Source organism: Convolutriloba macropyga, chromosome 9 (assembly GCF_964194025.1).
Source record: "Convolutriloba macropyga chromosome 9, txConMacr16.3, whole genome shotgun sequence".
Classification (NCBI taxonomy): Eukaryota; Metazoa; Xenacoelomorpha; order Acoela; family Convolutidae; genus Convolutriloba; species Convolutriloba macropyga.
Window position 1 is genome coordinate 17,722,287 of NC_134476.1, and position 23,646 is coordinate 17,745,932.

Below are 23,646 nucleotides of genomic sequence, written 5' to 3' on the forward strand. Positions count from 1 at the left end.
AACGTTAAAAAAGCCCGACGAAATATCTAAGGTGGTCAATATACTGATAGGCTGAAAAATCTGAAAAGGCTATCAATTGCCCTCAAATAATTCGTGATTCTAATCTCAAACATATCGCGAAAGCAAACGGCAGATAATAACCTTAGAAACTAAGTTAAATTTTTCAAAACGAATGCTCAAATTTAATAATCAGAAAACCACTAGAATTAGATTTCTAATGACTTCAATTGGGACAAAAAAATCACATACTTCTTCCTAGGACAAAAACATCACATATTTCTTCCTTGTTGTATATATCCTAGACATGATTTCATACCAATTCAAAAATTAAATTAATCATAGAAAAAGAATATCACCTCTGAAAAAAAGAAGTAAAGCCATATTTAGTTGGACTTTCTAGAAACATGATTTGCGTTAGAGAAAATGCGGCGCCAAGTATTTGAAACATAGCTGGCAGATTGCCAGAAAATAGCCGCAATAGCTTCGTAGATCTGCAGTCTCAAAAAAGAGTAAAACAGGCAGACCGAAAAAATTCGTCTTTTCATTGAAGGCTGATATGTTATATTTTGATTAGAAATCTGTATAAGTTTTTGCTGCCTCTATTAGCTGATCTCAAATAACCCTCATTTAGAGTGACCCACACCCATTTGACCTTATCTCTTTGAATTAAAGTAAATAAAAGTCAATTTCAAAGTGAGGAAGTCATTTTTGAGTGAGGTAAGTAACGTGTGACCAAAAATTTAATCACGCGAATATACAAAAAAAACTCGCTCCACTAAGAGCGAAAATTGACGTCACGCACGCACTTCAGTTGAAATTGCATGAACGAATGAACAAAAAGCAGATTTGAAGTGGTTGTGACGTCATATGGTCGTAACAAAAATCGCGACCACGAAATAAAAAAACCAAGAGAACGCCAATAATAGCCCCAGCTATCGCTGTTCGGCTATTAAAAAACAAAAAATTGGAACTACTAAAATTGGATTAGCATATGTACAATTTTATAAAACAGGAGTACATCGAGGTAGAAAGAGGCGTTGAGTATATAAATTATCAAAGCCAAAATTCCATATTAAATGATTTTGGACACAAAAGGCGGCTGAAAGATCCGAAAACCAAAATTTAATTAAAAAGCCAAAAATTAACTAAAAAATCAAGAAATATGTGCCAATTTTGAACTCCAAACGCATTTTCAGAATCTGACAAACACTGTGGTAACAATTTCCGAGGTTTACATTTCAATATATCATCGAATAAAACTTAGTTCTACAAAAAACCAAATTACAAGCCAAAAAACCTGGGCCACTTAGACGAAAAAACGGCTAACAACGGTTATCTATAGGTGCCATTAAGTCAAAAACTAGTTTTCAAAGTCAAAAAATCATTCACTAAACGCAGCGCATGATCAAAGAACTTCTCTCGATCAGAAAAAATTAGTTCACACTGCAATTTTACTCATTTTCACTTTTAGGTCAAAACATCGTCTGAACGAATCCGTTCCAGTAAAAAAACTTACGGAAACCAAAACTCCCCTTCGAGTCGTAACAAACCAAGAGCACCGCAATATAGCTCCGCTCAGCGTACAGCTTCGCAGCTATAAAATGCAAATGAATTGATTTCTTATTCATCACACATAATTAAAAATCAAAAAAAAATTATCGCAACAAATTGTTACGAAAGAACATTTAATATTAATGGAGAGTACTATATGGTAACGATAAACAATTTTCAATATCTACAAAATTTTCAAAAACAGAAAAGCTGACAACGCAATTGATAGCTTTGCGAAAACTGAGAAGTCTCCATTCAAGAAGAAACCTCCAAAAGCTTGCAAAGTTAAAAATGTACTCAATCAATATACAATCAATGTACTCTATCAAATTACAGAAAATTTCAAGAAAAAATCAACAAAAAGTTGTCATATGTTCGCTTCCCAGAATTTTAACTGAAACCCTATTTCAAATTCCACTGAAAAATAAGACTTAAGTAAAAGTGGTAAAATTTAGCAATAAATGGCAAAACAAACTGAAAATTCAAAATAGTAGATTGATTAGAATTAACTCCCACAGTTAGACCACAGTTTCATACAGTTTTATGAAAAACATAGCCCATTAGGGTCAGAAAAATACTTTCGAACGACTAGTGGGAGCTGTAAACAATTGCAGCCTACTTCAGTCTGATAAATACAATCACTAAGGGGGCTTCAAAACACGTCATTAGAGGTTGTTATATACCACTACAAATAAAAATTAAAGTGAAAAAACATAGCCGGCAGATTGCCGGAATAGCTGCGAAAGAATAGACCTGCGTGCCATATAATAGAGATAGAAACAGATACAGATCTAAATTGAAAATGACGCTGCTCAAAAAACTAGGTAAAAACATTCAGCAGAAAACTAATAAAGCTTGTTAAAATTAATTCCTCAGAAGCCTCTTATTAGGTACCTTTACTGCAAAAATGAGTTCCTTTGACCTTAAACAAATTCAAACTAAACTTAAGTTTTAAAGTGCAAAAGTCATTTTATTGAGTGAGGTAAGTCACGTATGATCAAAATCTAATCACGCAAATAAACTAAAAACTTCTGCTAGAGCGATTGAGAAATGACGTCACGCGCGCAAATGCCGTTGGTGAGAGGAAGAAGTCATTCAGAAAATTTGACTTTTTCAGCTTTGCTGTGTGAACAAATGTAAAACGAAAAAAGAGCGTCAGACGACGAAACAAAAAAAATCAAGAGCACCGCAATATAGCTTCGCTCAGCTTACAGCTTCGCAGCTATAAAAATTACAGCAATTTTGCCGCGATTTTCATTTGAATTTTAGTGGTGAACTTCCGCCACGACTTAAGCTTCTTAAAACTGTGAATAAGAGAGAAACTTAAATCACGCAAAACGAAAAAGTCAAGGGCGCAAAAGTCAGTCGAAACGTCAAATCGGTGAAGCAAAATTTTTGCATAAAAAAGACCAACATGTTTACAATAATTGCTTCAAACTTCGCTCAAGAGAAATTAATTATCAACTTTCTCTGTTAAAGATATTTTAAAACAAAACCCAGAGAACTAGTTACACACTAAACAATTAATTGTCCGGTCAAAGCGGTCGATACAAAATCTCAGCTGCGAATAAATAATCAATAAACAAAAAAAATCTATCTCGGTGTCGCCAAAGTCTTCATCTAACGAACCAAAACTAATTGAGCCACAAAAGTTACGAATAACCGAAATAACAGCAGTAGCTATAAAAAATATAACCGACTAACGTAGGAAGAATTGCTCTCGTACGACTAATGGGAGCTAAATGAGAATAATTAATTCACTAGTGGGCCTCATATAACCTCATTAGAGATTAATATACACAACTATTTTAAGTGACACCAGTTTCGGCGCACTCATCATTTGACTTTTAAAATTAAATTGCCGCCACTTGAGTTCAGTTGCGAGATCACGCACAACGCAGAAAGTCGGGCGTAAAAGTCACTCGAAAAGTCAAAAAACGGTCAAGCAAAAATTTTGCATTGAAATAACATAGCCGGTAGAACACCGGAAACGACTATTTTCATATTTCTGAAATAAGTAGGATTAGAAAAGTTTTTATTGCAAGACTCTTCGAGTCGTTTCCGATATTCTACCGGCTATGTTGTTTTAATGCAAAATGTTTGCTTGACCGTTTTATATTTTTATTATTCTGATCCATTTTTATGTGAAAACAGATTGAGCTCTCAGAAACACACAATTTTATTGGGCTACTAATTAATTAGCTCTTCAAACAAATAAAACAACCGACGAACTTCGGGTGAAATGCTCTCAGACTACAGTCCAGCGATCGACTTCGGTAGTAGCTAGCTCGGGCTTATGGAGGCTAGCTAGAGCTGAACAGAGAACTTATGGTAAGGGACTAGACTAACTTCTATTAAGCAGCTGACGGGGAGGGTGAGGGGGCACGAACGGAATGGAATTGTTAATGAAGTCGAGAGTGCCTGTTTCGGTGAAAATAACATGAACCACGGTCACATTGCCTAAGAACTGTTCTTCGCACAATAAAATTTTATTCACATAGACTATAGAAGCTCTTGACGAAAAAAAAACCAAAAGCGCCAGACGAAAAAGCGATCAAGCAAAAATTGCATTCAAAATTTCTACTATAACAAAACAGGCAATATAATTAACAACTGTTTGAGAGCAACTTAAAACTGCTGTGAAAAAATGGTGGCTGTGCATAATTTGCGCCGTGAAATTACGTCCACGCGGCAGATTTCAGTGAGGGGGGTTGTGATGGACAATGGCTCGTCACACCATGAACATGTGCCGTCTCTTCAGCAGTTTCGACAAATCGCTTACAGACTAGTAAGGCTCTCGGAGAACAGCTCGGCAACCTAGTGTTCTCGCGGTTCGACGGTTTATCCTGTTTCTGAAGAAAAATCACGACACTTCTTAATCAGGCAAAATACACGAAAGAAGAATTGATCGTAGTAAAATATGCATTAAAAAAGCCAGCACGACAAAGAATTGCTACAAACTTTTATAGGAGCTTAAAAAGCAGGAAAAATTCAACAAAATTTCCAGCAAACATTTCCTAAAAACTGACTGAGCTGCTTCGATTGTTAAGTTAACACATGACATAAATATGGAGCAAATGGTTGAAGTCCTCAGATGGATGTTATTATATTACCACTTATACACAAAAAAAGGCGAACATTGAAAGAAATTTTAAAACTATAGCAAAGACATTTGCATGCAAACATTACTCTCTTTAAAAGTTGAAGTACCGTCGAAGAGGAAAAGTATAACAAATTCGTTTTGCACAGCAAAAAAAACAAACCAACAAACGCCGGACCATTCTCGAACGACTATCGGGGCGATGCACTTTTGTAGCTATTTTATTAGTTAATATACGCTACAGATGATTCTTTGAGCGAAAACACTTCCAATAATACTGGGGTTTGAACCTCAACACCTTGGATAAACATAAACCGACAAACAAACCATGACCTATTACGCTAATTGTGGCGGTCAAGCAAGCCGATAGGCAAGCAAGCCGAATTTTGAAAATGAGGTCAAGTAAGCCGAACAATTTTCGGATACCCGTATTTTAAGTTGCCCCTGGCGGGCCGGTGGGCGCGCTTCGCGGGTTCGCCGCGATAACCGGCCCACTATTTCCGGATTACATCCCACAGCGGATGAGAGGCATGGCCATGGACAGCGGTCTGCTGAGGCCCGTACCCACTAGATGCCTAAAAATTGATGCATTTTTGTTTCTTTGGTGCATTGGAATACATTATGCACTATAATACTACGCGCAGTATTGATTGTAACGGCTGACAATATATTATTTCTCATAGATTACATAACTATTACATAACTTTCGGCTTTTCTGTCGGCTTAAATGCCTATCGGCTTACTTTGCATTCGCCCAGATTTTTATAGATAGGCATAACAGCTTTCCACTTCATAGATGAGAAAATGCCCCACGGACGCAATAAACGCTACTATGAGGATAAGCAACTAAAAAAAATGACTATTTCAGCTTTCCTTTTTAAACAAAATTAAAAAAAAGAGCGTCAGACGACGAAACGAATAAAAATAGCACAAGTCTCGAAATGCAATCCAAAGATATGAATTAACTACTGACCAGCTGCATTAAACTATGACAGCAAAAAAGATGATGATATAGGCGCAAAAACAGTTAAAAGATTCTTAGACTTTTAACAATAATCAACCAGAAGTAAACTTCAACAGAAGAAATGACATTGTGCGTCCTTAGAATAAATTCACAATACAAAGTTGTGGAAATCAATACCAGAAAAAGGAGACAAGGCAGCACAGAAAATTGGCAAAAATGAAAACTAATTCAAAAAATAGTGGCATCCAAGTCCGAAATAAACCAAACTACAAACTAAGACAATTCATCACAACATAAAACACAATTTTAGAAGTCAAAAAACAACCATTAGCAGCTATGTTAGGTGAAAATCAGAGGAAAAGAGCATAACAGACAAATATTAGGGAGTGGGTCGGGGTGAGCGCAGTGGCGGTTCAAGTTATTGAGGTTAGGGTTGGAGGCTTTACGGGAGAGCGTTGAGTGAGGAGCAGATTCAATTGTTAAAAAAGTAGAGCACCTTAATAGCCGTTGAGAGGCTGGCTAACAGCGGCTATAAAAAACAACGACCAAAACAACTTTTGCAATCTGACAGAATCCATTTCTGATGCCTGACAACAAGGAAGCTTAAAAAACTTTTTTTTAAATTCAACAAAAGACACTTAATCGATATATCAAGTTCAAGCAAAAAAAAAAATAATCGCACATAAAAATTACCGAAATTACGCAAATACGCGCTCCATCATGAACACAGAGATGAGGTAAGAGATGAAATATTAATGAATAATACAAAATGCAATGGAAATACAGAAAGGCACAAGCAATAAGTAGTGATAGCCAAAAAAAGTCAACGAAATTAAATTAAAATTCCTTAAAAAACCTCAAAAACATACAAACATAACCGACTAACGTCGAGGAATTGCTCTCAAATGACCGGTTAACTTCGTCAGTAGCTAGCCACGGTTTAGTGATGCTAGCTTTAGCTTGATTCGACTCTGCAACTTTTAGTTTTCTAGCCTTGTTAGTAAAAAATCAAATAAAAAACTGATATTTTAAAAATTTGCAAAATATTGCAAATTTTTTTTAAAAAAGCATCCAGATTTCGCAAGACTTGAAAAACTTCGTTGGCCAGTAATGATCGTTAAACTCGGGGAAAAGGGTAAAAATATTCAAAAATTTCGAAAACCGCAAAATTTTACAAAATCCTGCTAAAATTCAAGATAGACTATCCAGTATCCCCATTTAAAGCTTTAAATAATTACACTGGCTCATAAAGATCCATAAACTTGGAACATAATAATTTTCCAAAAAAATATAGTAATTAACTTAAATTTTATCAGAAAATTGCTCACCTGAAGTCATTAAAATATAAAATATTGATCACCACTACAATAACTTTAAAAACTATGCAACAGCTGATCATCAAACCATGGAGGTAGTCCCTAGGACCTTGGTGCCAGAAAAAAGAACATACCCGGCAGATTGCCGGAAAATAGCCGCCGTTGATTCCAATAAGCATGATTGGGATTGAAATAACAGAAGATATTGAAAAAAAAAGATTTTTGTACAAAAACATTTTTTAAGTCCGATTTATTTAGATGGCATTTTGTAGTTGAACATACTTCTGTTTCTTAGAGAGAGGCTACAGGGGCTACTATCAATACCAATAAGCATTAGAGAGAGGTAACTAATACTTATAGGAACGATGTTCAAATAGCGGGCATCTAAAATTGGGCTTTATGGGTTTATCCCGTTTCTACTTCTGACTTCAATTTTTTATACTGACTCTGTTCATTTCGAATTGCTTTGCTGAGCAACTGCTGTTCAAAATCACTTTTAGCAGAATGAGAGAAGAGAGAAACTAGTCTAGAGAAGTCAAAAAGATATCACGCAAAATGTTGAAAAGGCGGCAAATTGAGGTAAAGCGAAACATTTTTTTATTCGACGAAGTAAAAAAAAAAATAGGAGCGCTATAATAGCCGGCTGAGAAGATGAGGGCGGCTATTAATAAAGAATTCAAAAAGATTCAAAATTGCAAATATTTTTTAAATTGCTGATATCAAAATCTCGAAAAACATTCCATTACATCTAGAAGCTATGCAGTAACCTATAATAAAACATAGAGGAGGTTATGTGGCTCTTGAGGCTGGAGAAACCTAAAAAAAGTACCAAATTTTTTTAAAAAACTTGAAAAAAATGCAGGTTGCATAAAAAACTGCTTAAAATTTGTGATAATAAAAGTTGAAAACTAATCCATGGCCAAAAACATTTTCGAGTAACTTATAATCAAACCCTAACGGAGAATTTCTGTTAGGCTGAAAAACCTTGAATAATGACAAGGAATGTAAAAAAACTGAAAAAAGGCAATTTTCAAATAAAAATAAATGCAAAATTCTTGGTGATGAAACCTTGAAAAACATTCCATTACACTTAAAAATTCAAACCCTAGAGGAGGTTTCTTGACTCTTGAGGCGAGAGAATCTAAAAAAATCAAACTTGCAAGTTTTATCAAAAAAATTGCCAAAAATTTGTCATAAAACATTGAAAGCTATTCCATGGCAAATAAAATTTTTTGAGTAACTTATTACTAAACCCTCAAGGACTTTTTCTGGCCCCTGCGTCTGGAAAAACGTGAATAACGAAAAATAAATGTCAAAAAATTTGACAAAAATTGCCCGTTTTGTAAAAAAAAATGCTAAAACTCCTGATGTTAAAATGTTGAAACCATCAACTACTAAAAACTATGCAGTAACCTCCTATTAAACCCTAGAGGAGGTTCCTTGATAACTAGGGCTGAAGGAACTCAAAAAATTTTCAAAAGCTTGAAAATTGTAAAAATTAGTATAAAATTGCGTGTTTATATCGATCGGTTGTTCATTAGTAGCCACGGGGGGACCGGGGGTTGATGGGGAGGGGGTAGCAACAGCGGGGGAGGGAGCAACAAAGGGAGGGTAGCTGAAAAGTTCTAAGAGCAATTAATGACCGCTGGGCGCTACCTGTTTATCGCGTTTTTGCATTAAAAAGGCTCTAAGAGCACTTAATGCCTACCTGTTTATCCCGCTGAAAGGCTCTAACAGAACTTAATGCCCTCTAAGCGCTACCTGTTTATGCCGTTTTTGCGGACGAAAAGTCCAAAAGCGTCAGACGAAAAATCGATCAAGCGAAAAATCGCATTAAAAAAGACCGACAGGACTAATATAATTGTTACAAACTTCGTTTAAGAGCAATTAAAAACATACCCGACAGATTGCCGGAAAAAAGCCGCCGTTGATTCCCATAACTCTATTGGGATTGAAAGATAAGAAAATCTCAACAAAAATTGATTTTTGTATAAAACATTTTAAGTGCGATTTAATTTGATGTCATTTCTTAACTGAACATACTCCTGTCTCTCAGTAAGAGGCTACAGGGTCTAGTACCAATACCAATAAGCATTATAGATAGTAACTAAAACTTATGAGAACAAAGTTCAAGTACCGGGAATCTCAAAATGGGCTTTATGGGTTTATCTCATTTCTTTTTCTGACTTTGATTTTTTCATACTGACTCCCTTCATTTTGAATTGCTTTGCGAGCAGCTGCTGTTTAAAAGAACTTTGAGCAGAATGACAGAAGAGTGAAACTAGCCTAGAGAAGTCAAAAAGATTTCACGCAAAATGTCGAAAAAGCGGCAAAATGGGTAAAGCGAAAAAAGTTTGACGAAGTAAAAAAAATAGGAGCTCTATAATAGCCGGCTGAGAAGATGAGGGCGGCTATTAAACATTTAAAAGGTAAAACAAAAACAGACTAACGTCAGACGAGTTGCTCTCGAAGGGCAAGCTGGGAGCAAATTAAATTAGTTGTGTAGCTTAGAAATTTTTTGGGTTCAAAAACACGGACTTCATAGGGGTTCGAAAATCTACTTCCAGGATAGTAGTCAGACATCTTTACATCTAGGCAACAACCACGTTGTTACTCAAGCGCTAGCAATTTTTGCTAACTTTCTATTAGCAACAAATTTCATTTTGGAAGGAGCCATTGAAACCAATCAAAATGAAGAAGTAAGCTTAAAAAGTCACCTGAGAAGTCACAGAATGTTCTAGAACATAAGCCCAAAAACGGTCAAGCAAAAATTTTACCTAAATAGACTAGCACGTTTATAATATTTGCTTCAAACTTCGTTCGAGAGCAGTTTAAAAGTATGTAAGAGAAAAATGACTAAAATTAATTCTTCTTTTTATAAACTTCAAGTCAACTTCCTAATTTCAATGTCATCATCCTCAAAAGCAAATTTGTGTAGTCTAAATTAAACAAAATCTAAATCAGATCTACAAATTATAAAACGGCTAACAAAAAGAAACCACATTTGATGCCAAAAAATTCAGCAGACGATAAAAAAATATTGTGGAAAAAAATAGCCGCATCATCTTAATTACAATTCAGAGAACCTTCATTGAGAAAAGCCGAAAACTTCAATGAGTTATCGGGTTCGAAGACTAATACTAGAAAAATCTTAAATCAGAAAATTGAAAACTTATGTCAAACTCCCGCAAGTGAACAAAAACTCTTTAACCGAGGTATGGAATATATAATACCTTTGTTCGACCCCATTTTTCGCTCCCTTAAATGATTTGGCGTGACTTCTAACTGGCTTAAAAATCCTAGAACTTGTGAGCAGATCTAAATAAGCAGTCAGTAGAAATCCGTATGTAGCACGGGTTTATGACGAACAAAAGCAGTTTTTTTTCTCTGAGACCAAACATAAAAAGAGCATCACCAAACTAACATACTCTTAGCTGCTATCATAATTAAATTGTTACAATTCATTTGCAGCCGTTTAGCACCGAAAAGAAAAGTTACCGGATTGAAGTTGAAATTGACCGCGATCCAATTCCGTGCTTCTGTATACTGGTCAGTTAGCCCCATAATATGCAAAGTATCAATTGCATCGATGATAGTAGCACCCGAATTGCCAGATCCGAATATTCCAGCTGAGTGACCTCTCTTCGAGACTGGCCTGACTTCGTTGGCACCCCAGCCATAGCTTTTGTAGCCCTGCCATGCGTGACGCATCATCTAAAGTCAATGGAACACTTGCCGATCAATGATATCACGCCGCTTTAAATGAAAAATGATTCACATTTTTTTCATTCGACTCATATTTTTCAACTTATCAGACAAAACATAAATGGTATGCTAGGATCGCCAGAACTTATAATCTATGTACAATAACCCAACCTCAAATTTATACAGCTTGCAGACAGAACGCATAGTAATACTGTTTAACCATTAATTTAACCAGTCAAATGTGATTTTAGTTGTTGAAATCACAATAGCTCACGCACTTTCTTGACAGCTGTTGAAAAAATGACCCCATTTTGGAATAATTTATCTCCTCAATGAGCCATGAAATACTCAACCCTTTTCTCAGCTCCAAAAGCTGGTTTGATTGAATCTACTTGTGGCAGTGGGACCGAAAGATCGTCGTATCGTTAAAAATAACAACAAAAATAGCCAGCAGATTGCTGAAATAGTTGCAAACAGACTTCCGCACCGACAAACCTGATACAAATACAAATAGACACACAAACGAGTAAAGCTGCCGACGACCCTTAAAAAACTAAAAACTTTTAGACAAATAAATGGCTTGTTAAAATCACTACGTAGCAGCCTTTTATTAGGGACCTTTATTACACGCATGAGTTTCTTTGGCTTTAAATTTATTCATATTGAACCTAAATTTTTATGATCAAAGTCACTTATGATCAAAACCTAATCACACAAATAACCAAAATCTAATCACGTAAAATAACCCGTTTTTACTAGATAAGGAGAACTAAAGCCACGCGTGCAAATGTCGTTAGTGAGAGGAAGAAGTAATTCCGAAAACTCGAATTTTTAGCTTTGCTGTGTGAAAAAAAGCAAACAATAAAAGAGCGTCAGATGTCGCGACACAACACGTCAGATGTTGCACCAAAAAAAAACGCTCGAAGAATTTTGGAAGCGCACGAAAGCGTCGGATAATCCCAAACAACCTTGAAAGTCCTCACGCATGTGGGAGAAAGCCCGAACAACAAAATGATCTCCAACTCTATTCACAAAACATACCCTGCAGATTGCCGGAAAATAGCCGCACTTGATTCCAATAAGCATGATTGGGATTGACAGAATAGAAGATATCGAAAAAGATTTTTGTACAAAAACATTTTTTAAGTCCGATTTATTTTGATGGCATTTCGTAGTTGAACATACTTCTGTTTCTTAGAGAGAGGCTACAGGGGCTACTATCAATACCAATAAGCATAAGAGATGGTAACTAAGACTTATAGGAACGACGTTCAAATAGCGGGCATCTAAAATAGGGCTTTATGGGTTTATCCCGTTTCTATTTCTGACTTCAATTTTTTATTCTGACTACGTTCATTTTGAATTGCTTTGCTGAGCAACTGATGTTCAAATTCACTTTTAGCAGAATGAGAGAAGAGAGAAACTAGCCTAGAGAAGTCAAAAAGATATCACGCAAAATGTTGAAAAAGCGGCAAGATGAGGTAAAGCGAAACATTTTTTTGTTCGACGAAGTAAAAAAAACATAGCAGGACAAGTCCTGACGTACAATTCAAAGAATTTTCATTGACTAAACAGAAAAGCTAGACCTAAAATGGACTATGAGTGAATTGAAAAAACCATTTTAAAAAAAATCAGATAAAAAAAAGAAAAAAAAACAAAAAATCAATGTTAAAATACCGCATGTGAACAAAAAAACCACTAGCGAGAAATGAAAATTTAATTCAAACAAAAAACTAGGCTTAGAATGAGCTGTGAGTGGATTGGGAAAACCATTTAGAAAAAAAACTGATCCAAAAAATCGAAAAAACAGTAAAAATCAGAGTGAAATTGCCGCATGTGAATAAAAAACCACTATCGAGAAACCGAATTTTTGTTCAAATACCATTTTCGCACTCTACTTTAAAATTAGAGCGAAAAAATTTCACGCCGCAAAACCACTCGCTTTTTCGCTCCATTTCCTGTTTCGGCGTGACCAAAATCACTACTCCAATTTGACTTCAAAAATCATGAAAATGTGTGAACAGATCTTAAAAAAAAAGACAGCGCCCCAATACAATTCAAATTCTTTGAATTGTAAAAATAGGAGCGCTATAATAGCCGGCTGAGAAGATGAGGGCGGCTATTAATAACGAATCAGATGGCCAAAAAAGAAAGCACGTAACAAAAACTAATTTTCACAACCAAGGAAAACGTTATTGGATCAAAAACTAAACCTTTTATTTATAGTGGAAATACATGACTTAGTAAAAGTACGTAACCGTGTACACTGATTGTACGGAGTGCAAGGAAATTCCACGCAAAGCCGCTTAAAAAGAAGTAATTTAAAGGAAGCCCAAATTAACTAAAGCAAAGGGGGTTCCAAATGTCCAGGTGGAGGAGGGTGGGGATGACTGAGGACGGGGGTGGGTATGAGGGAGGGGGTCAAACTTCCAAGAACCGCCTTTGACAATGAATTTATGTCCCATCAACAGTTTCGGTGAATCGCATACTTAGAGACTAGTAGAGCGTAAGGCTGAAATAGAGCTGCTCAGCCACTTAATGCCCTCCGGGCGTTATCTGTTTATCCCACTTTTGAAGACAAAAATCAAATGGGTCACAGCCGAAAAATCGCATAAAAGACCACCGGACTAATATAATTGTTGAAAACTTCGTTTGAGAGCAATTAAAAATAGCCCCAGCCATCACATTGCCGCTATTCACCTGTTTATCCCATCCCGTGTTTGAGGACGAAAAGTTGAAAAGGGCAGACGCAAAATCGGTCAATCGGGAAATCGCATAACAAAAGATCGCATGACTAACATAATTGCTTCAAACTTCGGTTGTAAAAATTCACAACTATGAGGTGATTTATCTGTTGAAATGCATAATTGGGACAACAAAACACTTTTATAATAACTGCATAGGGCTAGACTGCAGCTACCATAAAAAAAATTTTACTATAGAAAACCTCACCTCAAGCAAAAAAATGAAAAAACAGCTGAAACGTTAGCTCCATCCACTTTTCGGTCACAAAAACTATTTGAGTAGAGAACTATTCGAATAGAAATATCTTTCGCCGAGCAAAAATTAGTTTACGCGACATTTACTCTCGCGCACGATATGTTCCTGAAATACGGACTCACATTTCTGACAAAATCCTGTCTAGACTTCATTTCGGGATCAGTTGGGATTCCTCCTTGGCCTCCAGTGGGGTTGACTGGTTCCAGCACCACCTGTAATTTGGCCACATTCTCCTTCTGCTTGGCCTCCTCTTCCACCTTCTTTTGTACCTCTATGTGCTTCTGCTTCTCTTCTGCTATTTCTTTTTTCACATCATGGGGCTCTTTCTGAAACAATCTCTTCAAAATCATCTCAGAAAAAATCACCCGACATTCATTTTTTTAGAGAGAGAGAGAGAGAGAGAGAAACACCAAATTGTGCGAATATTTTACAGTGAGTCCGATTTTAACGAAACTTTTTTCACTTATCATAATAAGTAATCACAAAACATTTAGTTTCATGTTTAGGATAAAAAGAAAAAATAACCTTATTGGAGCCCTTCAGACCTTTAAAAAATTTTTAATTGAACGAAGCTGAACATGTAAATTCAGTAAATATAACCATATGGTTAAATATTTAATGTTCTTTAGCAAATTGATTATACTTTATTTCATTTTGGTTTTTCGCAAGATAGTCGAATGTTGAATGCATTCATCATTCGACTCAACAAAGCCAGCAATTATATTCTGATAATACATTGCCTTTACGTTAAATGTTTTTAATTCTTAAAAAGTTAACCTTATACAGTTTTCCTAAATCATTGAGATGTGAGTGGGGTGCATTGGTGGTGGTGAGCAGCACGCACTGTTAAGGAGTCGAGCGTTGCTGGTACTAAGTTGGAATGAAGGGAAGAAGACGAGGAGCGGATTGAAATGGTCAGAAACCTGATCATAAAATTGCATTGAAAAAGACCGCTGGGACCCAAATATTTGCTGCAAGCTTTGTTTTAGAGCAATTAACAGAACATATACAAACACCAGAACAGATATTTTTTAATTTTAGATAGTCATGAAAAAGCGATAGCCAAAGTTCAATTGAGAACGTTAAAGAAATTCAACAGAAGAACAACTTTCAGACGTGTCGTGCTGCGTAATTAGGGCTCATTGTGGTCTCTGAAACAGCAGATTTCCGCATACTCAGTGAGTGGTGCAAAAACACTACAGCCGTTACATGAAAAATGAAAAAGAAAACATAACAGTTACGTCCTGCGCTGCAATCCGAGGAAAAATGCCATACATCAAAGATTGTCAACTAACAAAACTCGAGCATTTTACTACGAATCGCAAACTTTAGCAACATACAATTTTTTTGATAATACCCGAGATCAGAAAAAGGTGACCACATTAAACAGAAAGCTGAAAGCGTATCAAAAGACAATCTTAGTTTAAAAAATACTTCGAAAACTCCAGCCTAAAGAAAGGGCTGTTCATAACAAACTATCGGTTCACACAAGATGACACCACCAACCTGTGTGACAAAGGTCCATAAAACACCGTCCATAAAGGAAACAGGCAGAACTGAATGAGCATAAAAAAATTAAGGACAACTTTTTTTGAAGTTTTTGAGTACTTTTTTCATAATTGCACAAGTTTATTGATTTTTGCCATATTAAGGTTGTTGTTCAAACTAAGAGTTTCATTTTTTAAGCCAGTGGCTCGGAAGTCAAACAAGCAATTCATACTTTCGCTGTGCGTACAATATTAGGCGAAAACTCGATAAGGCGAAAAAAACTCGATAAGGCAAAAATTTTGACCTAAGGTTTTGTGGAAATTAGGCAAATACCAATTAAAACACTCAAAGGAGGTACTGCAATATCCGCTGGGTAATAAAATGCAATTAAGCGACTATAACAATTGACTTCTTAGAAAACTACCTGAAAAACATTACAAAACTGAACAGTTCTCTAATTAACTCCCCAATGTTTTATGCATTTTCCTTTGCAACCAATAGTTCTAAATTTACATTGAAGCTAATGATCAGTATTTTGATCACAATTCTTCCCCTGTTATTTTTTTTGAAAACCAAAATCATTTACGGCGATGACACTGAGTACAGTAGAAGAGATCCAAACATTGAAAACATTGATATTTTGCATAAACTTTTCACAACTTTTTAGCAAGTAAAGACGGCTGTTAGGGGCACTTTATAGCATCGAAAGGATTTTGAAGTACCTCTTTTAAATGTTTTAATTGCTATTCGCAGAATTTCAACAAAACTTCAGCTCAAATTTTTTGCCAAATGGCTACACAAATTTCATTTGCCAAATAGAGTTTTTGCCAAATATCCCATCCCTCTTTTGCTTATAGCAATATGTAAAATCGCTGCCCTAAAAAGGTGAAGATAAAAAATTAACATTCTCAACTTTTCTTTGAAAATCTTGCAGCTCCTTTCATATAAAGCCTCAGTGATCACCTATTTTTGTGAGTGAGAAACTTTGACTCATTTTTGTTAATTTCCAGTTGTTTCTTTTAATTTTTCAATCAATTTTTATTATTTTTTACGAATTTCTCGTCTCCGCAACTTTCTGAGGCAATAACCATCAATTGTGTAAACTTTATTCTGCCCCAGTTTTAACTCCAATCGATATCAATAAAATTAATGCTTCAAACAACCATCCATGTATATAAGTACTTGCCAAACTCTTCTTTTGTTCCCATTCATTTTATATCACGCAGAATATTTAACGGGTTTACACTTTATTTTTCGCGTATTCGTAGACAATTTTATTCAACCGATTGCAAAATGGAATTCATTTTCTGCCTTAATAGATGGTAACCAGTTTTTATAGTAAAAAATTAGAAAAAAAGTAAGACAATTTGTTTAGTAATTTTACATCAAGTTTTTACCTATCTGTACTGCTATCAACTCAGTTCGTGCTTTAAGATCTAAAGAAATTGACCCCTTAAACGCAAAATAGAAAAATTTGAAACTAAATTCCTTTACAGTTGTCACTATGAAAACACACGCCACAAAAAAAATTCAGAAAGTTCGCTTTTTCAAAAATTCATTTTTTAGTCTTATATTTATGCCTTCACAGAAAAGGTCAAACATCGAAAAAAAATTGAACACATTTCTGCAAAAAAACATCACCGAACTATACCTGAAAAACAATGCCAGGAACGCGAAAAAACTATCTAAATATCCGTGAACGGACCGCAATCAACCTACATGCACAGTCTAAACAAAGCACATGCACAGTCTAATTTCTAAACAAAGAATAAAATTAACATTTGAAACATAAAAGCAGACGTACTAAGATGGAAAAGAACCGATCTAAAGACTAAGAAATATTTTCACTCAGTCATTCAATATCAATCTGCTAAAAGAAAGTAAACAGTACACAAAAATAAGAGTAAACCAAAATCCTTGAGTCACCGAAAACAAAAGAATGACAAGGTATCAAAACAAGTTTAAAATATAGCCGGCAGATTGCCGGAATAGCTGCGAAATAGACTTGCGTGCCGTAAAATACAGATGGAAAAAGATACAGAAGTGAGTTGATAATAGTTATCGCCGCCGCCTATAGAACTTACAAGTTTATTTCAAAGGCGGTTGTTTTTGGGTGCAAAAAAAGTTTCCCTGTCGCGTCTCGAACCGGCGAACTCCGGATTAACAGCCAGTCGCCTTAACCACTCGGCTGTCGGACCATACAATCTGTTTTCTTACAATCAACTTTGTTTTAGGAACAGATTCTGTTTCTGAATAACCGCAATTTAGGTCACGCAGAAAGCGTGAAATCAAGCGCGAAAAAGCCATTTAAGCAGTGACGAGACAGAATGTTCTAGAACAAATGTAAAACGAAAATAAAGCGTCAGACGACGAAACAAAAAAACATAGCAGGACAAGTCCTGACGTACAATTCAAAGAATTTTCATTGACTAAACAGAAAAACTAGACCTAGAATGGACTATGAGTGAATTGACAAAACCATTTTAAAAAAATCAGATCAAAAAATAAGAAAAAAAAACAAAAAATTAATGTCAAAATGCCGCATGTGAACAAAAAAACCACTAGCGAGAAATGAAAATTTAATTCAAACAAAAAACTAGGCCTAGAATGGGCTGTGAATGGATTGGGAAAACCATTTAGAAAAAAATCCGATCCAAAAAATCGAAAAAACAATAAAAATCAGAGTGAAATTGCCGCATGTGAACAGAAAACAACTACCGAGAAACCGAATTTTTGTTCAAAAAGTTTTCTCACTCTACTTTAAAATTAGAGCGAAAAAAATTCACGCCGCAAAACCACTCGCTGTTTCGCTCCATTTCCTGTTTCGGCGTGACCAAAATCACTACTCCAATTTGACTTCAAAAATCATGAAAATGTGTGAACAGATCTTAAAAAAAAGACAGCGCCCCAATACAATTCAAATTCTTTGAATTGTAAAAACCAAGAGCACCGCAATATAGCTACGCTCAGCTCACAGCTTCGCAGCTATAAACAAAACATTACAGAACTCTGATTCAACATTTCAATTTGTTAATAATCTTTAGCAGCAACTTTTCCTAGCATAAAGCAACAAATTCGAGCAAATGAGATTCATCACACCCCCTTCCTGGCATTTGGAACCATAAACTTATGGCAAAAAATGATTTTCAAAATAGAACTCATGCCATTCTCACGGTTAGGCTATGAAAGCTTATTATCTAAAGTTAGATATTCACTCCCGACAGACAAAAAGCACAAAAAAACTGAAGATCTAACTCCAAATTTGTTAAAAGTATGCTACTTCTTGCAAAAAGTTACTACTGAACTGATAGAGGCAAATGGCAACATTGCTTGACATATGAGACAAACAGCGGCAAACAGGAAAAATATAAAAGAATATTAGTCCTTTTTGCCAGTGTTTGTCTCTCATATGTCATTCAATGTTGTAAGTTCCAAATATCACCATAACTCCTCTTCGAGACGTATAAAAACTACCACAGGTTCAATAATAGCCTCCAGCTACGCTTCGGGGCTATTAATGGTACCCAAATTAATGCAATTTCACGCTAATCCTGGTAATTAGACTATTACTTTAATATTCAATATACCTTTAAAATATTCTGTACGTCCTTCAGAAGGTCTTCTTCATGCTTCCACGCTTCTTTCTGTTGTTGATCTAAGGCATTATGCTGAATGGGTTCTACATGTTTTGGGGGAACAACTGCAGCTTTCTCGTCCTTTCCGAGGTTTGACTTCTCCGACGCTTTTTGTGTGCCACTTTTGCTGCTGCTGTTGTCAGATGCAGTTTCGACCTCCCGTTTTCCATTGCTCGCTCCTAAAAACAATGCAACAGAGAAACAAAAACATTTCTCTCGACACCAAGTGAAAACAGAAAGGCCAGGGATTCATTTGCTCTCCTACGAGTCAAGCAAATCGATTGCACCCTAAATCAACATACAATTTATGTTTTTTTAAAGTCTTTAAAACTTTAAAAGAAAAGAAAGAGCCTCCCAAAAAACTGTTGTGGGTCAGTCGAAATTGCATGAATGAATCAAAAGTTGATTTAAAAAAAGGTTGTGTCATATGGTCAAAAAAAATTGCGATTAAATAAATAACAGAAACACAAATCCCGAATTACCAAAAAATTTCACTGACAAAACATACAAAAACAATAAAAATCGAAGTCAAATTATTGCCTGTGAACAAAAAATCCCTAAGCGAGAAAACAATTTTTCTTGTCCAAACACCGTTTTCTCACTTTAACTTGTGCAAAAATGAGGACATCATCAAAAAAGGGAGCCTTAACACAAACTAAATACTTTGAATTGTAAAACAAACCAATAGAAGGCTAATAATAGTTTGTTATCTCAGATATTAAGATGAATTTGGGCGGCGAGTTGCTTTCAAACTACTTGCAAGCGCTCGGCTTCAGTAGAGGCTTGGACCGCCAAAAAACCTTTACGCGCATAATTGTTTTCTCGGCAGCATCCATCATTTATACTCTCAGAGGCTAGTAAAGCGAACAGAGCAATGCTTAGCCACTTCATGCCGTCCAGGCCTTACTTCAGAAGTCAAATGGGCAGAATAAACACAGAATACAAATTTCTAAACGTCATAAAATATGATTCAGCAGTACTAAGGGCTTTAAAGTAGACAAAAGAACAAATGAAGGCAATATTCACAAAATCACCTGAGCATTTCAAAAACGGCATAACGATTGGTGAAAACGCCAGCTACAAATGACAAGATTAAAAATTGAACAATGTTACTCATCATCAGAGGGCTAATGATAAGAGGGCTAATCGTTATTTTTGAGACTAAGCGATAAGACGATAAGAAAAACAACAAACATGCAAGACTCAAAAATCTACTATTTATTTTTGAAAGCGTCAAAATCATGAAAACGATTGCTATGAGCTCACGCAACTAATAAGATTCACTTATTCCTTATTAACAACCAATGAACCTTGTAATTAATGCGACTAAGTGATAAGACAGCAATGAATAAGAAAAATGAAAGCAGCATTCAAAAAATTGCCAAATTTTTTTTTGAATGCAAAGGTCACATAAGTCAAAGTGAGCAATAGCTATTAGCTGAAACTATCAAACCCATTGAACTATATATCCATAGCAGCCGATGACAACAGATATTAAGGAAGCTAAGAGAGAAGACATCAAAGTCAACAATAAAAAAACGCAAAACTGCAAAATTTGATACTTCCTGAGTCTGCAAGTCAGAGCAAGCATCACCATTGAACTCAAAACTTTAAACAGATCAACCTAATCACCGTTTACAGCTATGATACATGTCCTTAAGACGAGTAAACCATTAAACAATAAAAAGTACAACACATGCAAAATTCGAAAAATCAAAACAGAAACTCTGATGACAAACAATGTTAAAGGCATGAAAACTAAAATCTATGACCTTGAACTTAGATTCAATCAAGCTTCATCACTAAGCAATGAGAGCTGCAATTAATAACACTAAGTGATGAGGAAAACAAAAATAACTAAAAAAGCGGCAAATATCAAAAACTAAATAAAACTTATGACAATAAATTTAAGAGCCATTAAAGCATTAGCTGCCGTTTAGGGAACTCCAGCAATTCTAAATAGCCACATTTAAAATACATACTTATCAAATTAATAAAACTAAACAAAAACAGGAAAAGAAGGTAAATTGACGCACGTGAAAAAAAACCACGTTATTCGAAAAACAGTTCAACTTTGGATCGAAAAAAAAGATAGGACAACTCCTAAAGTACAACCAAAGGTATTGAACTATTTAAAGACCAAAAAATCAAAAAAATGTCAGCAACTTGAATATCAGACGGTAAACAAAGCACAGAATATTTTTTGATTTTTCATCCGCAAAAAAAACAACAAGATAATTAAATAGCTTCTTCTTCCAAAAAAAATTAATTATAAACTAAATTTATCAAAATCAAGAAAAGCAATAATTTAGATAAATAAATACACTGAAACTCTGTCCGTAGAATGAGTACACAGTGCAACAATCTTGTGGAAACTGAACACTGTTTTTGGGACCAAGCGATGAGGCCACAAAAAAATCCTAATAATTTTTCAGAAAGTCACTAAAAGATGTCAATTTTTTAAAAATGGGACATAATAATCAGACAAAAATACCTTTTGGATGTGGGCCCAAAATTAAAAAACTGTAGTAATAATTTTAAAACTAGTTCGAACTTCATGGAAAGCAGTGGCTACGAACTGAAATAAAGAGCACCAATAATTAAGCTTCATAAGCAACAGATGAAGGATTTCACATCTGGGCAATATTGAGTGTGAAAGTCAGAGCAAGCATCACTCTTGAACACAAAACTTTAAACAGATCAACCTAATCACCGTTTACAGCTATGAAACATGTATTTAAGACGAGTAAATCATTAAACAACAAGAAGTACAACACAATTCTGATGACAAACAGTGATAGAGGCATGAAAACTAATAGCTATGACCTTGAACTTAGATTCAATCATGTTTCATCACTAAGCAATGAGAGCTGCAATTAATAATCCTAAGTGTTGAGGAAAACAAAAATAACTTAAAAAGCGGCAAAAATCAAAACTTAAATAAAACATAAATTCAAGAGCCATTAAAGCATTAGCTGCCGGTTAGGGAACTCCAGCAATTCTAAATAGCCACATTTAAAATACATACTTATCAGTTTAATAAAACTAAACAAAAGCAGGAAAAGAAGGTAAATTGACGCACGTGAAAAAAACCACGTAATTAGAAAAACAGTTCAACTTTGGATCGAAAAAAAGACAGGACAACTCCTAAAGTACAACCAAAGGTATTAAACTAATTAAAGACCAAAAAATCAAAAAAAAATGTCAGCAACATGAACATCAGACGGTAAACAAAGCCGTGGATATTTTATCCGCAAAAAAACAACATAATTAAAGAGCTTCTTCTTCCAAAAAATAATTATAAACTAAATTTATCAAAATCAAGAAAAGCAATAATTTAGATAAATACATACACTGAAACTCTGTCCGTAGAATGAGTACACACTGCAACAATCTTGGAAACTAAACACTGTTTTTGGGACCAAGCGATGAGGCCACAAAAAAATCCTAATAATTTTTCAGAAAGTCACTAAAAGATGTCAATTTTTAAAAAATGGGACATAATAATCAGACAAAAATACCTTTAGGATGTGGGCCCAAAATTAAAAAACTGTAGTAGTAATTTTAAAACTTGTTCGAACTTCATGGAAAGCAGTGGCTACGAACTGAAACAAAAAGAGCACCAACAATTAAGCTTCATAAGCAACAGATGAATGATTTCACATCTGGGCAATATTGAGTGTGAAAGTCAGAGCAAGCATCACTCTTGAACACAAAACTTTAAACAGATCAACCTAATCACCGTTTACAGCAATGAAACATGTATTTGAGACGAGTAAATCATTAAACAACAAGAAGTACAACACAATTCTGATGACAAACAGTGATAGAGGCATGAAAACTAATAGCTATGACCTTGAACTTAGATTCAATCATGTTTCATCACTAAGCAATGAGAGCTGCAATTAATAATCCTAAATGTTGAGGAAAACAAAAAAAACTAAAAAAGCGGCAAAAATCAAAACTTAAATAAAACATAAAAATTCAAGAGCCATTAAAGCATTAGCTGCCGGTTAGGGAACTCCAGCAATTCTAAATAGCCACATTTAAAATACATACTTATCAGTTTAATAAAACTAAACAAAAGCAGGAAAAGAAGGTAAATTGACGCACGTGAAAAAAACCACGTAATTAGAAAAACAGTTCAACTTTGGATCGAAAAAAAGACAGGACAACTCCTAAAGTACAACCAAAGGTATTAAACTAATTAAAGACCAAAAAATCAAAAAAAATGTCAGCAACATGAACATCAGACGGTAAACAAAGCCGTGGATATTTTATCCGCAAAAAAACAACATAATTAAAGAGCTTCTTCTTCCAAAAAATAATTATAAACTAAATTTATCAAAATCAAGAAAAGCAATAATTTAGATAAATACATACACTGAAACTCTGTCCGTAGAATGAGTACACACTGCAACAATCTTGGAAACTAAACACTGTTTTTGGGACCAAGCGATGAGGCCACAAAAAAATCCTAATAATTTTTCAGAAAGTCACTAAAAGATGTCAATTTTTTTTTTAAATGGGACATAATAATCAGACAAAAATACCTTTAGGATGTGGGCCCAAAATTAAAAAACTGTAGTAATAATTTTAAAACTTGTTCGAACTTCATGGAAAGCAGTGGCTACGAACTGAAATAAAGAGCACCAATAATTAAGCTTCATAAGCAACAGATGACGGATTTCACATCTGGGCAATATTGAGTGTGAAAGTCAGAGCAAGCATCACTCTTGAACACAAAACTTTAAACAGATCAACCTAATCACCGTTTACAGCTATGAAACATGTATTTAAGACGAGTAAATCATTAAACAACAAGAAGTACAACACAATTCTGATGACAAACAGTGATAGAGGCATGAAAACTAATAGCTATGACCT

At 35.0% G+C, this 23,646-nt stretch overlaps 1 protein-coding gene across 2 annotated transcripts in view; it reads right to left on the minus strand.

Annotated features, from left to right (window-relative positions):
• The window catches only part of LOC142345648 (mannosyl-oligosaccharide 1,2-alpha-mannosidase IA-like), a 62,791-nt gene that overhangs the window by 29,925 nt on the left and 9,220 nt on the right, over window positions 1-23,646 (minus strand). For both annotated transcript variants that reach the window (XM_075397826.1, XM_075397825.1), the window contains exons 2-4: window positions 18,712-18,938; window positions 13,759-13,962; window positions 10,430-10,645 (exon numbers count right to left, since the gene is read on the minus strand). In XM_075397826.1, coding sequence (XP_075253941.1) covers window positions 10,430-10,645; window positions 13,759-13,962; window positions 18,712-18,938 — 647 coding nt within the window. The remainder of the gene's footprint in view (window positions 1-10,429; window positions 10,646-13,758; window positions 13,963-18,711; window positions 18,939-23,646) is intronic.